The sequence below is a fragment of the Halteromyces radiatus genome (assembly GCF_025201355.1).
Source record: "Halteromyces radiatus strain CBS 162.75 chromosome Unknown BX664scaffold_5, whole genome shotgun sequence".
NCBI lineage: Eukaryota > Fungi > Mucoromycota > Mucoromycetes > Mucorales > Cunninghamellaceae > Halteromyces > Halteromyces radiatus.
Window position 1 is genome coordinate 584183 of NW_026251691.1, and position 12940 is coordinate 597122.

At 31.6% G+C, this 12940-nt stretch overlaps 7 protein-coding genes across 7 annotated transcripts; 3 read left to right on the top strand and 4 right to left on the bottom strand.

Moving 5' to 3' along the window:
* Positions 1-103: 103 nt before the first annotated feature.
* BX664DRAFT_335161 (transmembrane proteins 14C-domain-containing protein) lies at positions 104-593 on the bottom strand. Its single transcript, XM_051545849.1, has 2 exons — positions 502-593; positions 104-434 (listed from the first exon to the last, which is right to left on the bottom strand). The coding sequence occupies exons 1-2, from the start codon at positions 546-548 to the stop codon at positions 170-172; spliced, it is 312 nt and encodes a 103-aa protein (XP_051398862.1). The 5' UTR covers positions 549-593; the 3' UTR covers positions 104-169.
* Positions 594-982: 389 nt separating this feature from the next.
* BX664DRAFT_335163 (uncharacterized protein) lies at positions 983-2212 on the top strand. The gene is made up of 5 exons (XM_051545850.1): positions 983-1139; positions 1206-1219; positions 1290-1447; positions 1542-1611; positions 1683-2212. Exons 1-5 carry the CDS (start codon positions 1015-1017, stop codon positions 2120-2122), a joined length of 807 nt encoding a protein of 268 aa, XP_051398863.1. The 5' UTR covers positions 983-1014; the 3' UTR covers positions 2123-2212.
* BX664DRAFT_281947 (FtsJ-like methyltransferase-domain-containing protein) lies at positions 2189-3891 on the bottom strand. Its single transcript, XM_051541544.1, has 8 exons — positions 3822-3891; positions 3678-3765; positions 3547-3616; positions 3242-3485; positions 3029-3185; positions 2864-2947; positions 2710-2776; positions 2189-2648 (listed from the first exon to the last, which is right to left on the bottom strand). Exons 1-8 carry the CDS (start codon positions 3852-3854, stop codon positions 2519-2521), a joined length of 873 nt encoding a protein of 290 aa, XP_051398864.1. The 5' UTR covers positions 3855-3891; the 3' UTR covers positions 2189-2518.
* Positions 3892-4147: 256 nt separating this feature from the next.
* On the top strand, positions 4148-5910 carry BX664DRAFT_315417 (histone methylation protein DOT1-domain-containing protein; the record flags this gene model as incomplete). Its single annotated transcript, XM_051542683.1, has 5 exons — positions 4148-4424; positions 4577-4682; positions 4771-5162; positions 5230-5458; positions 5523-5910. The coding sequence occupies 5 exons, from the start codon at positions 4148-4150 to the stop codon at positions 5908-5910; spliced, it is 1392 nt and encodes a 463-aa protein (XP_051398865.1).
* A 217-nt stretch (positions 5911-6127) lies between these two features.
* On the bottom strand, positions 6128-7111 carry BX664DRAFT_335166 (uncharacterized protein). Its single transcript, XM_051545851.1, has 3 exons — positions 6711-7111; positions 6394-6643; positions 6128-6298 (listed from the first exon to the last, which is right to left on the bottom strand). The coding sequence occupies exons 1-3, from the start codon at positions 7042-7044 to the stop codon at positions 6184-6186; spliced, it is 699 nt and encodes a 232-aa protein (XP_051398866.1). The 5' UTR covers positions 7045-7111; the 3' UTR covers positions 6128-6183.
* Positions 7112-7248: 137 nt separating this feature from the next.
* BX664DRAFT_335167 (alkaline-phosphatase-like protein) lies at positions 7249-9662 on the top strand. Its single transcript, XM_051545852.1, has 9 exons — positions 7249-7401; positions 7466-7562; positions 7628-7870; positions 7941-8332; positions 8411-8568; positions 8656-8829; positions 8890-9139; positions 9197-9369; positions 9495-9662. Exons 1-9 carry the CDS (start codon positions 7324-7326, stop codon positions 9556-9558), a joined length of 1629 nt encoding a protein of 542 aa, XP_051398867.1. The 5' UTR covers positions 7249-7323; the 3' UTR covers positions 9559-9662.
* An 891-nt stretch (positions 9663-10553) lies between these two features.
* On the bottom strand, positions 10554-11885 carry BX664DRAFT_335174 (small GTPase superfamily). The gene is made up of 7 exons (XM_051545853.1): positions 11784-11885; positions 11700-11722; positions 11497-11623; positions 11280-11397; positions 11103-11209; positions 10867-11018; positions 10554-10799 (listed from the first exon to the last, which is right to left on the bottom strand). The coding sequence occupies exons 1-7, from the start codon at positions 11811-11813 to the stop codon at positions 10733-10735; spliced, it is 624 nt and encodes a 207-aa protein (XP_051398868.1). The 5' UTR covers positions 11814-11885; the 3' UTR covers positions 10554-10732.
* Positions 11886-12940: the final 1055 nt, after the last annotated feature.

The following is a 12940-nucleotide window of genomic DNA, read 5'->3' on the forward strand; positions in this document are numbered from 1 at the left end:
AGGTCCATCTGAGTGTCAAACTAATATATAGATTCACGTGTATCGTCCAAGCAAAAAAAAAAAAAAAAAAAAAAAAAAGTAATTGACAAGTTGACAATGATAATAATAGTGAAAGATATATTTAAATATATATATATATTTATTAAGAATAATAATCATCAAGATCTATCTAAGCGTAATCAATGACTTTTTTCGTGTAATAAGCACCAGCAGCAAGAGAAGTAATGGCAAGAGCAATTGGAACAGGTTTTCTTGTCTTGATAGCACGGGGAATAGAAGAAATGGCCAAAATAGTTGAAGCACCAACAGCAAGTTCATGACCATAATCCCGGTTTTCTTTTATAATGTATCCAGCAACACCATACAAAGCACCAACACTAATACCAGCTACTAAAGAAGGAATGGAGCGAGTACGGGAATAACCAGTAATGCCACTATTTTAAAAACATAATTAGAAAATGACAAAGTTTCTCTTTTATATATATATATATTATTACTTACCCAACAACACAAAGTGCTGACATTGTATAAGCAGGGTGATGAGACATAATATATGCAAAGACTAGAGTTAGAAATAGGAAATAAAAAAAAAAAAAAAAAAAAAAAAAGAAGAACCAGGGAAAAAGAGAAAACAGAAAAAAAAAAAATGCCCAGGGAAAATCATTTTCAATGCCAGTCAATGCCAGTCGGGCCATCCTTTTTACTTGTGTATCACAAAGTCTAATTAAGGTTTTCGTTTGGTGTACATTTTGAGTAAGTTCTCTTGCATTGTTTGACGCAGATCAAGGGAAACGATTTGTTCGTTTAAAGAAATAAACCTGTTGTGCAATCGTTTTATTTTTTTTTTTTGATTTATTCGTGTCGAAATAATTCTTTACAAATAGGATGATGAAACAGATAAATAAATAACGTCTTTTTTTTTTTATATAAATTTAGAGAGTCTTGTCCATTTCATTGACCTTTACTTTTCTTTTTGTTTTCTCTCTCTTTCATTTTTTTTTTATTCTCTCTTCAATGTCTCGTGAACATACAGTTCAAAAATCAATCAATGTTCTTGTCTATGCCTTTTTGATTACGGCTACTGTCTTATCATTCTCTGGTAATAATAGTTTGGCTGATATCTTTAATACCTTTGAAACGTAAGTTAAATAAAATATTAGATATCATTGTTATTAACAAAAATACTTTTTTTTTTTTGTTATTAGCTACTTTGACCCTGGTAATCACTATATATATAAAAAACAATCGTCCTTCCTTTTGAAGTTAACTTTTTTTTTTTTTTTTTTTAGCTCCTTGGGTCTTTTACGTATGGACTGTCACCTATTTCCTTCTTGGTGGATTTGTCATTTATCAATGGTTTGATCAAGCTCATGAATCTGCTATCCATGGTGTTGGTTGGCACTTTGTTCTTTCTGCTATTCTAAACACTCTTTGGCTTAGTTTGTTGGTAAAAAAAAAAAAAAAAAAAAAGATGTCACTCCATGGGAATCATGATTCTCTTTCTAATATATATATGATCTCATTGATGATTATTGATATAGGAAGGGGAACATAAAATATTATCCTTTTTTGTCTCTGTTTTCCAAATCTTCTCTGTTTCATTCGTGTTTTGTAAGTAGATGACTATATATATAAATAAATCATATTGACTCTTTTTATTATTATTATTATTATTTATATAGACAAGTTGGAAGCCGAATATCATGCAAACAACTGGTGGGATCGTCTCTTTTTACATGCTCCATTCTCTCTTTGGCATGGTTGGACCGTTTTTATTACAGCGGTCACTGCCTTTGTTGCTTTTACTGGTGTTAACAAAGCTGATGATGGTACCATCTTGCCTCCCAATGTTCTTCATATCGTATTATTCTATATTGGTCTTGGATTCTTGTCCTTTACTGCTATTGGTTACGTGGAATATAAAGGTCAAAAGGGTGATTTGACTTCTGCTTGGGTCATTGCCTTTGGTATGTGGGCTGTCTTTGTCGAACAACCTTTCCCTACCACTCATTGGGGTGCTTTGGCTGCCGCTATCATCACCACTCTCTGGCCTGCAAAACCTTATATCTGGAGAGCTTTGGGAAGATCTACTAGTAGTGAAACCGCTCCTCTTCTGGGTTAAGCTTCATTTCCTATCTATCTCAATTTTCTAGTCAATGATCAATGTCAAACCGATATTATTTCATTCTTTTTTTTTTTTTATCCTTCGTCCTTTATTCTATTTTATCTTGATCTCTATTGATCTATTGAATAAGACAAACATATTTTCAAATTCTAAATCATTAAGTGACCTGATGATGTTGATCCTTTTTTATTTTTATTTTTATATTGATGGTTGATGTTAACGTTTGATGATGAATGTAGATGGATAAAATTAGGCAAGTTGTCATTTCCTTTTTCAATAGATGCTTCAGTCACAAGTTAAAAAAAAAAGCCATTCCAATCTAAACTATTCCTTTTTTTTTTATTGATGCATTCAAAAGGTATTGTGTAATATATCTAATGCAGTCTAATCTAATCAAGGGTTAAACAAATTGTTTCGGCGCATGGATATGACGGTTTTGTAAGGGGCTGTGATAGGTGGTTGTAGAGGGTCCAATGGAGTATAACTTGATTGTAAAGGATAGGTCCGATCAGAATCATAGCCACTATTTAGAAAGAAGGATTGAGTTAAGATAAAGGCAGATATATATTCTATAATATACTTACTTAATATCACCACATGCAAGGAAAGGTACAATAGTTCGATTTACGCCAAGCATATTATTTTCAGCATCTATAATAAATATTGAAATTCATCCTTGTAAGATTCCATACTATTTGGTCTTTCTTTTTTTTTTTTTTTTTTTTTGTTTTCACTAACCATAATTCATATCTAATAAAGGATTTGCCATTGTTGGTTTGTAACCTTCTGGTGGATTGTAACCTTGACATACAATAAATGATTCTGTAGATACATATATAAAGATTCAGTCATCAGTCGATATTTAAAATAAAGTTCCTTTCGATTATATTTAATGATCATTACCTATACTTGAATTCCGTGAACTTCTTGGTTTACTACAAGTAACATTAGGAAAGAAGACCTTGAGCTGTGAATATAAAAGAGTGATGTCTTTGCCACGGAAAATTTTGGCCACAAAGGTACCACCAGGTCGTAAGACATGAGTTGTGATATTAAGAGCCTAAACAGAAAAAAAAAATCAATCAAAATGACTCCTATTTTTAAAGATGGACTTACTGCTAATAAAAGTTGTGCTTGAATATATTCATCCATATCATGTAACCCAGTAACGTCAGGTGCACCATCACAGATCACAATATCTGATAATTTGCCTTCAAAATGAGCAATAATTTCATCTGCTGTTGATTTCTTGGTAATATCACCTTGTATTTGAATTACACCTTCTAATGGTGCCATGGCTTGGAGATCTACAGCAACGATCTTGGGTTCTTCCTCTTGAGGATTTTTTTCATGATTTTCCCTATCAAAATAAAAAAAACTGTTGAGTTAAAAAGAAAACGTAAACTTATTATTCTTGTTACCTTAGTTTGTTTGATAATACTTGAGACCAACTTCCTGGAGCAGCACATAGATCGACAGCACGATGAACATCTATTTGTAGAACGCGACGCTTAAGTAACAATACGAAAGTGCTTTTTTTTTTCTTGTTTACCTTTGAACAAGTCAAATTCCTCGTCAAGTTGTAATAATTTAAAAGCACTTCTTGCACGCCAACCTTGTTCTTTTGCTAATCTATAATACTATAAAAGAAGTTAATTTCATATATAAGAAGAAGAGTATCAACATTTATTTTTACCACATCGCGTTTATCTTTGGAAGATTTGCCCATACTTAGAAAAGAGGATCTAAAAAGATATTGAAAAGTGAAAAAAAAAAAGAAAAAGAGAAACCAAACAACAAATTCAGATGAGTTTGATTGTTTGATATTTGATTGGATAAGTTTTTCGGGAATCGACTAACAAAAGAGAAAAAAAAATCGCTCCTTTTTCCCCTTTTTTTTTTTTTTCTTTTCTTCTTTTTATTTTCCCCAGTAACAACCTTCACTACCATTTGATCTATATGAGCATCCGAAACAAATTATATCTTTTATCAGAAACAGATCATAAAGAAAAGTTGTTGAATATGCCCATGACTACTTCATCTACTTCAACTACTTCAACAGTTTTATCTTCACTTAGTACAAAGGCAAACCTCAAAACTAGCAGTAGCAGCCCTACCATTATGACAAAGAAGAATATTGATATCAAGGACAATAACAATAATGATATTAATCATAAACGTCGACTTTCTTCTTCAGTTCCTTCTGTCAATGGACTCCCTGCGAAAAAGGTCAAACCTGTCAAGTGTATCACTCATTCTGAACGTATGGTCAAGGCAACCCGGTCAAAGTATCGTCCTTGTAAGTATAGTTAATTAAAAAAAAAAAAAGAAAAGATTGGGCAATTCTTTCGGTGTATAGAAGGGTTGTTTCAAGTTGAAATTGAAACTCTTTTGATAGACTGACCCTTTTTTTGTTTTATTACTGTTTTTTATTTATTTATTTGGTTCCAGTTTTTACACATATTCAGGATGACACTGATGATTCTCCAAGATCTTCTCCATTGAATGACGATTATGTTTTAAGTCTGGAATATCCTGGTATTGGTGAATATGAAAAGTAAGTATTTATATATATATATATATTCATTAAAGGATGGTCTCATTTACTTTTCTTTTTTTTTTTAAAAAAAAAAAAAAAAAAAAAGCTTTTTATTACTCAAACCAGTGAAATTAAATGCTCGGCAAGATGATGTAGAAGAAGACAATGATGAATACCATCCTGTAAACGATATTTATCAAACAGCATTTTGGATTTACGATTGCTATCTTACACCACTTCAACAAGAACGATTAGGTGATGCATCTCACGGGATCATGCGAAATTTGACAAAATATCGAAATAGAAGAAATGGTCCAGGATTTGCCAATGCTGTAAATGACTTTAACAAAATCATCAAAGAACTCAAAACTTCAGGAGAAATCGCTAAAAATGCCAAACAATTACGACATCCTTCTTATGATTTGACTTGTCATATTCTTTATCAAGTATATTCTCGAACAGTAGCTCATCAAGCAGATGCTCTCAACAATTATCAAGGTAAACAATTAAAAAAAAAAAAAACGTTGATGAGATCACATGTCACTCATAATTTTTTTTTATCTAGCATTCTCAAATTATGTTTATGGAGAAATCAATGCATCATTGGTCAATGAATTTATTACCAAAACCAACATTACATCGAAAAGTGTATTTATGGATCTTGGATGTGGCATTGGGAACGTTGTTTTACAAGTGGCTGCTCAAACAGGTTGCGAATCATATGGAATCGAAATCATGGAAACCCCTTGTAAATATGCTAAACGACAATTAAAGGAATACGCCACTAGAATGAAGTAAGTGAAGATAAATGAAAAGGAAGAGAATTAATACTGATATATCCTTTTTTTTTTTTTGCAGAGCATGGTGTTTACCGACTGGCAAGGTGCATTTTCGACATGGTGACTTTTTGGATACAGCTGCCAATGACATGTACACAACATTGAAAAGGGCAGATGTATTATTGGTGAACAATTATGCTTTTGATGCAAAAACGAATCATTCTTTAGCCCAAATGTTTTTAGATTTGAAAGAAGGAACCAAGATCATTTCACTCAAATCATTCGTACCAAAACATCACAAAATCAATCAACGTACATTGGATATGCCTGAATCGATATTGAAGGTGGAAGAATTTGAATATTATTCGGAAGCAGTATCTTGGACCAACAACTCTGGGATGTATTATTTAGCCACTGTTGATCGAAGTCGATTGAAACCATATTATGATGCCTTATATGCCAATTAGTATCTGGATTATCTTCTCTTTTTCTATCTTCCTTTTCTCTTTTGGATTTAGATAGTATACTTGATTACTAGATCGAAACTCATTATTTGTATTTATCCTTTTTTTTTTTTTGTGTATTATTTATTCATATCTTTTGGTGACATGATATTTGTTTTTATTCAATAGTTAGTATTATATAGTATAGTAGCAGTTATTGTAGTTTTATATATAGTTCAATAAAAAAAAAATAGTTAAAAAAAAGAGTATGATGTCTTCCATAAAAAAAAAAAAAGATTATTCTTTTTGACGTAAACAAGTACATCCACCAAATAGATCCCAACAAGTCATGATTAGATAGGATAAGAAAAGAGACAATAAAAAGAATTTACCAGTATTATGAAAATGACACCTAGGGGAAGTAAAGGGGGGATTAGCATTCAAAGAGAAAGGAGGATTCATGCAATGTATGATATCATGCATTGATATTAAGGGGAAATTCCTTACCATCCATTGTATTGACCAGGAGGACAATTGTAAATAGCAAATTGATAAAAAGAGGCGACACCAAACAATGCAGCCAGGGCAATATCCACAGCAAATGCAATAGGACGTTTGACTTTTCCTGTACGACCTCCAAAACGCCTAGTTAGGTAAACGAAGATCATAAACAAGGCCCATAAGAGTGAGACTAAATCAATGGCGTATGTATAATACTGCAAGTTGGAACTTTGAAACACAAATGGTACATCTGAATCTATAGAAAAAAAAAAAGATTAAGTTCAAAAAAAACCAAAGATGATGATAATAATAATTATACTTACAAGGTGTAGCACCGATTTGAAATGCAAAAGCACCTACAGCAGCTAAGACTTGCCAAAATCGAATGATCAAACGACCTTTATTAGGTTTATGATGATGATGATCAATAGGTTCAATAATATCTTCTTTAACTGGATCTGGAGATGATGATGAAGGTTCAACAGTAACAACTTCAGTTTTTTTCTCTTCTTCTTCTGCCATTTCAATTTTTTCTTCTTTAGTGATGATGGTGGTAGTAACAGCTTGTTCAGATGTCATCTGATCAGCGGAGTTGACAAGTACATCTTGAGTAGTTGTCTTATCATCCGTTTTACGTTTAGAGAATAGATTTTTCATTGATAAAGTAGAAGAATGAAGAAAGAAAAGAAAAGAAAGAAGAAAAGGAGGAAAAAAGGAGAAAGAGAGAGAGAATGAAAGAAATAAGTAGAGAATTATTGAAACAAGCTGCAAAGAATGCATTACATGAACATAAGTTTGATTTTTTTTGCTTTTTGTCGCTATATGAAATCATTTCTTTTTTCCTTATTTTATTTTGCCTGGGAAAAATGGGACCTTATCTTTTTTTTCTTTTTGTTCTTTTCCCTTTTTTTTTCCTATCACTTTATTTTATTTTTCATGAGTTCGAATAAGAACTATAATGCTATTCCTGAAACAGAGGAACAACCTTTGAATGGTATTTCTCTTTCTCCAATCGTAAGTAAATCTTTTCTTTTATTATTATTATTATCAATATTCAATTTTATACTTCATTATATAGAAAACAAGACGAAACCGTATTATTAGTGGTCTTGTTATTTGTATTGGAAGTGTCATTATTATTACTACTTCATTCTATCTATTGACTGGTAACAATGGTAAAAGTCATATTTTTTATTTCTTCATTTACCGAACTTATAAACTTTTATTATTATTTATATAGCTACACCCAAACGTAATGTGATCATGATGATAAGTGATGGTTTTGGTCCTGCTTCGGAAACATATGCTAGACAATATCACCAATGGAGAGAAGGATTAGAACCTAAAAATTCAATGTTACCTTTAGATGAAATTCATGTTGGACATAGTCGTACTCAAAGTTCTTCAAGTCTAGTGACTGATAGTGCAGCAGGTGCAACTGCCTTTTCTTGTGGTCTCAAAACTTATAATGGCGCTATTGGAGGTAAATCTAAATGAATTAAACCTTGTTTTTTTTTTAAAAAAAAAAAATAAACTCTTTTCTTTTATTATAGTCGATCCATCTAAACAACCTTGTGGTACTGTTCTTGAATCAGCCAAACATCATCATGATATGTTGACTGGATTAGTGGTGACCTCTCGTATTACTCATGCAACTCCTGCATCATTTTCTGCTCATATCGAATGGCGTGATTGGGAACCGGCTATTGCGGAACATCAAATCGGTCATAATCCTTTAGGTAGATCAGTAGATTTGATGTTTGGTGGTGGTTCTTGTGAATTCCTTAGTAATTCTACTACTGGAAGCTGTCGTGCTGATCAACGTGATTTATTCAAAGAAGCTCAAGATCAATTTGGTTGGACTGTCAAACGTACTAGACAAGAATTTGATAATATCAAACCTGATGATTCTGAATTACCTCTCATGGCTATCTTTACACCTCAGGTAATATATATATATATATATATATATATATATATATATATATAAGTGATAAAACTGACATATATTCCTTATATATAGCACATGTCTTATGAAATCGATCGTAACCCTTCTAAAGAACCTTCTCTCAAAGAAATGACAACCAAGGCTTTATCTATTCTATCCAATGCATCAAAACGATCGGACCGTGGGTTTTTCTTGATGATTGAAGGAAGTCGCATTGACATGGCTGCTCATTCGTAAATAAATATGAAGTAAAGAATAATTATCAAATATATCCACTCATCTTCTTTCATTTTATTTTATTTTTATTTTTTTTATTTTAGAAATGATCCTGCTAGTCATCTTCATGACATCATGGAATATCAACGTACAGTTGAGGTAGTGAAGGAATTTGTTCGAAATAATCCCAATACAGTGGTGATTTCCACAAGTGATCATGAAACTGGTGGTCTTACTCTTGGTAGACAAGTAGGTGAAGATTATCCTGAATATAAATGGTAAGCAAAGCAAAGAGATAAAGTCGATTTATATTTGATAATTTTATCACTCTCCTATAGGAATCCTGAAGTTATTAGTCGCGTAATGAATTCATCTGAACACTTGGCTAATGTATGGAATCAAGCTACAGAAACAAATATTGCAAGTCTAGATTACTTAAAATCGACCATTATTGCTGATGGTCTCGGTGTTACAGATCCTTCCAAAGAAGAACTTGATAAAGTGATGGCTTGGAAAACTAGTGGTAAACCATTGGAAGTATTGGTTACTTATTTTGGAGATATCGTTAGTCGTCGAGCATTGATTGGGGTAAGCATACTGTTATTTAAAAAAAAAAAAAGAATACTGACGCATTTTATATGATAGTGGACAACATGGGGTCATACTGGTGTGGATGTTAACTTGTATGCTTTGGGTGAAAATGCACAAATTCTTCGGGGAAGCCATGAAAATACGGAAATTGGCGACTTTATTGTGAATTATTTGGGTCTGGATTTGGACGATATCACTCAACGATTGACAAAAGGCAGCAACTTTAGGTAAAGATAGAGAGAGAGAGAAACAAACAAATGATGTTCATGCATATAAACGTGCACATGACATCCAAACATTACTTCCAAGAAACTCATACTTCTGATTATCTTTTTTTTTATATATATATTAGCCAAACATTCAAGACGAATGACTATACCAACATGATATCTGATCATCAACGTTACAACAACTGATTTAGATTTAACTGCTCCAACTTTTTTCTTTCTTTCTCTTTTTGTACTTTTGTCGATTTTAGTATAGTTTTTATTAGTACTTTCTTTTCTTTTTTTTTTTTTTTCCTTAGTCTATCTTGTCATAGTTTGCTGTAAAGTTTTTTTTGATCTCCTTATTATAATAAAAAGAAAAGGATGATTTTTACTATAAAATGATGGATGACGATAGATGATGAAGCGATGATGGGTGGACGATGATTGGCAAGGAAAAGACATGATGCCATATTTTGAATTGGGACTATAGATAGAGTCTTAAAGGAACTATTTCATCATATAAATATACTTTCTATCCAAATCATCGGCAAGATGAAAACAAAAAAAAACAAAAAAAAAAGAAAGTTCGAATCAGATGGATGATCAACTCTTTTAATATGAACGACCTAATTCAACATCCATCTATTAAAAATCAAAAGGGTTATCTGGAATGACTAAAGCTAAATGGAAAATGAAATGATCATCCCTCTCCGATCAACGGAAAAAGAAGGTCTAAACTGCATACTTGTTTTGGTAAACATCTTCTTTTAACTTTTAGATGGAGAACGGCATGAAGAATGGACGCTGCAGATCGCATCATTCTTTTTATTTTTTTATGTATACGTTCCATATAAACATTATCTTTCCTAGAGAGTCAGTAACATTTTCTATTTTATTTTTATTTTCTTTTTGATCATGAAATCATTAAATGTTGGAATCAAAATGCGAGCCATCATAGCAAAAAAAAAAAAAGTCATGATAATGAGGAATCATAGCCATCTTGAGATAAGCGTTTCTTTTGACGATGTAAAAACACTAAAGAGTCAATCAGGACCTCATTTATCACCAAAAAAGTCAATCAGCATTTAGTTCAAGTCTGGCCGAACCCATATGTGTGAAAAGAATCCACCAACACAACACATCTTAGTTTTTAAAAAGAAATTCCAGCAGAAAGGCCAGAAAGTTTAATTGGGCACTTTAATAAAATATAAAATAAAAGGACGACATACAAAAAAAAAAAAATGGAGAGGTAAAGAATATAAACTACTCTACAGATAGATGACTAATGTAGATGGATGGGGGAGAAAGGGAAAAAAATACAATAGAAATAAGAAAGTAGAAAAAAAAAAAAGAAAAAAGGATCAGGGTGTAAAGAAAACATCTAACAAGCGCAACCATTGAAATCCTTTGTATTATCATTGTCAATACGGATTGGATCATTAAAATCGCTACAGGAAAGAAAAAAATCACAAGTTAGTCTATCAAATCCATTTTCTTTAACTTCTTTCTCTTTACCTATATAATTCTACATCAGTTTCTTGTTGGAGAGCATTCTTAGCTATGGTTTGGAAAGCTTGTTCGACATTGATTGCTTCCTTTGCTGAAGTTTCAAAATAAGGGATATTTCCTTTTGCTTGACAGAAAGCCATTGCCCGTTTTTGAGATACCTAAAGAAGAAAATATCATTTGTTGTTAATCATTTGATTCCATTGTGACTTGTTCATATTCTTCCCCACATTTTCCTTTCTTACCGTTCTTTTCGACTCATCCACATCCACTTTATTACCCAATACAACAAATGGGAAGTTATCAGGATCTCGTGGAGATGCTTGTACAAGGAATTCATCATGCCATTGACCTATAAAAAAAAAGAGAGTGAGTGATAAGATACACACACACACACACACACACACAAAAGAAAAACTTACCTAAAGATTCATAACTCTTGTTATTATTCACATCATATACCAAGACACAACAATCAGCACCACGATAGAATGCAACGCCAAGAGATTGGAATCTTTCTTGACCAGCAGTGTCCCAAATCTAGAATCCCGAAATAAAACCATCGTTAAAAAAACAAAAACCAAAAGAAAGGATTAACAACAATATACATAAATAAAAAAAAATAATAAATAAGCTTACCTGCATAGTGACCAGTTTATCATCGACCATGACTTCTTTTGTCAAGAAATCGGCACCAATAGTAGCTTTGTATTGACTGCTAAACTTTTTATTCACATATTGATTCATCAAAGAAGTTTTTCCAACACTATTTAACAAGAAAAAGAAAAATAGATAAGTTATTATTGTTTGATGATGTTTTTATTATTATTAATATTATTTACCCACTATCACCAAGAATAATGACCTATAAAAAGGAATATAAACCCATCATTAGCATAATGACCAAAATATATTAATAAGTTTACCTTGAGTAAAACCTTCTTTCTTGACGACATGATGACGTATAAAAGATTGTATAAGAAAAAAGAAAAGTAATGGAAAGTGAAAGAAAAAAAATAAAAGAAAAAAAGGAAAGAAGTATGAAAGAAGGATATCTTTAATTCAGACTCAGACTCATCAGTGCACCCAAAAAAAAAAGCTTACCGAATTTAAAATAAAGGGAAAGCCGAAGATGAGATAAGAAATGTTTTAAAAAATGTTTTTATTATATGATCATTTTTTGTAGTGATGATCTAGAAACCAAAAAAAAAAAAAAAAAAACAATTGAATATACATGTAAAATAATTTGTAGTTTTTATTGGTAAAGAAAAAAAATAAAAGGATCGTGTGAATGCAATGAACTATTTAAAGGGTTCCATGATGATCCATCAGCCGATGTTTTTTTTTTTTTTTTTTTTTTTTGTTCTTTATATATTTTGAACGAAAATTACCAAACAAAGATATAATCTCCAATAGTTGGGTCATCAGAATCGGTATCTCCGGATTATCCTTTTGGTTGGTTCATCTCTTTTTTTTTTTTTCTTAAGCACTGACCTTTTCATATTTATATATAAAAGCAACTTATTCTTGCATCTAATAGATTGTTATATATATGTATATATATATATATAAAACTAACATTGATCAATGGAAAGTCAAGTGAAAAGCACATTCCCTTTTTGAGTCACATTAAATTGAATGGAAAAAAAACTCCGGTTTGCCCTGATTTATTATGAACGGAAGACTTGAAAAGTATAATGACGATTGTTACAATAACAAAAGGAACGGGAAAAAAGGGCTGGGGTGACTCTTTTTTTTTTCTAATATCAAGATGTTTATTTTAATATTTATATTTATATATATATATTCTCTGTGTCTGACATTATTACCGTTGTGTATGAGTTTGGATATTAAAAGAAAAAAAAAACCTGCCGTGCGACGTGACCCATGACACGCGCGCGTATATGTAGGATTGTGTGTGATGATGATGATGATTATAATGGACGTATAAAAAAAAATTATAATGAACCAAACATAAGAGCACACACACATACAAAAAAAGAAGAAACATATCCACCCACACATCTTTTCCTTTTCCTTTCTTTTGTATAGAAATATCATCAATGATGACATCAAGAGTTTA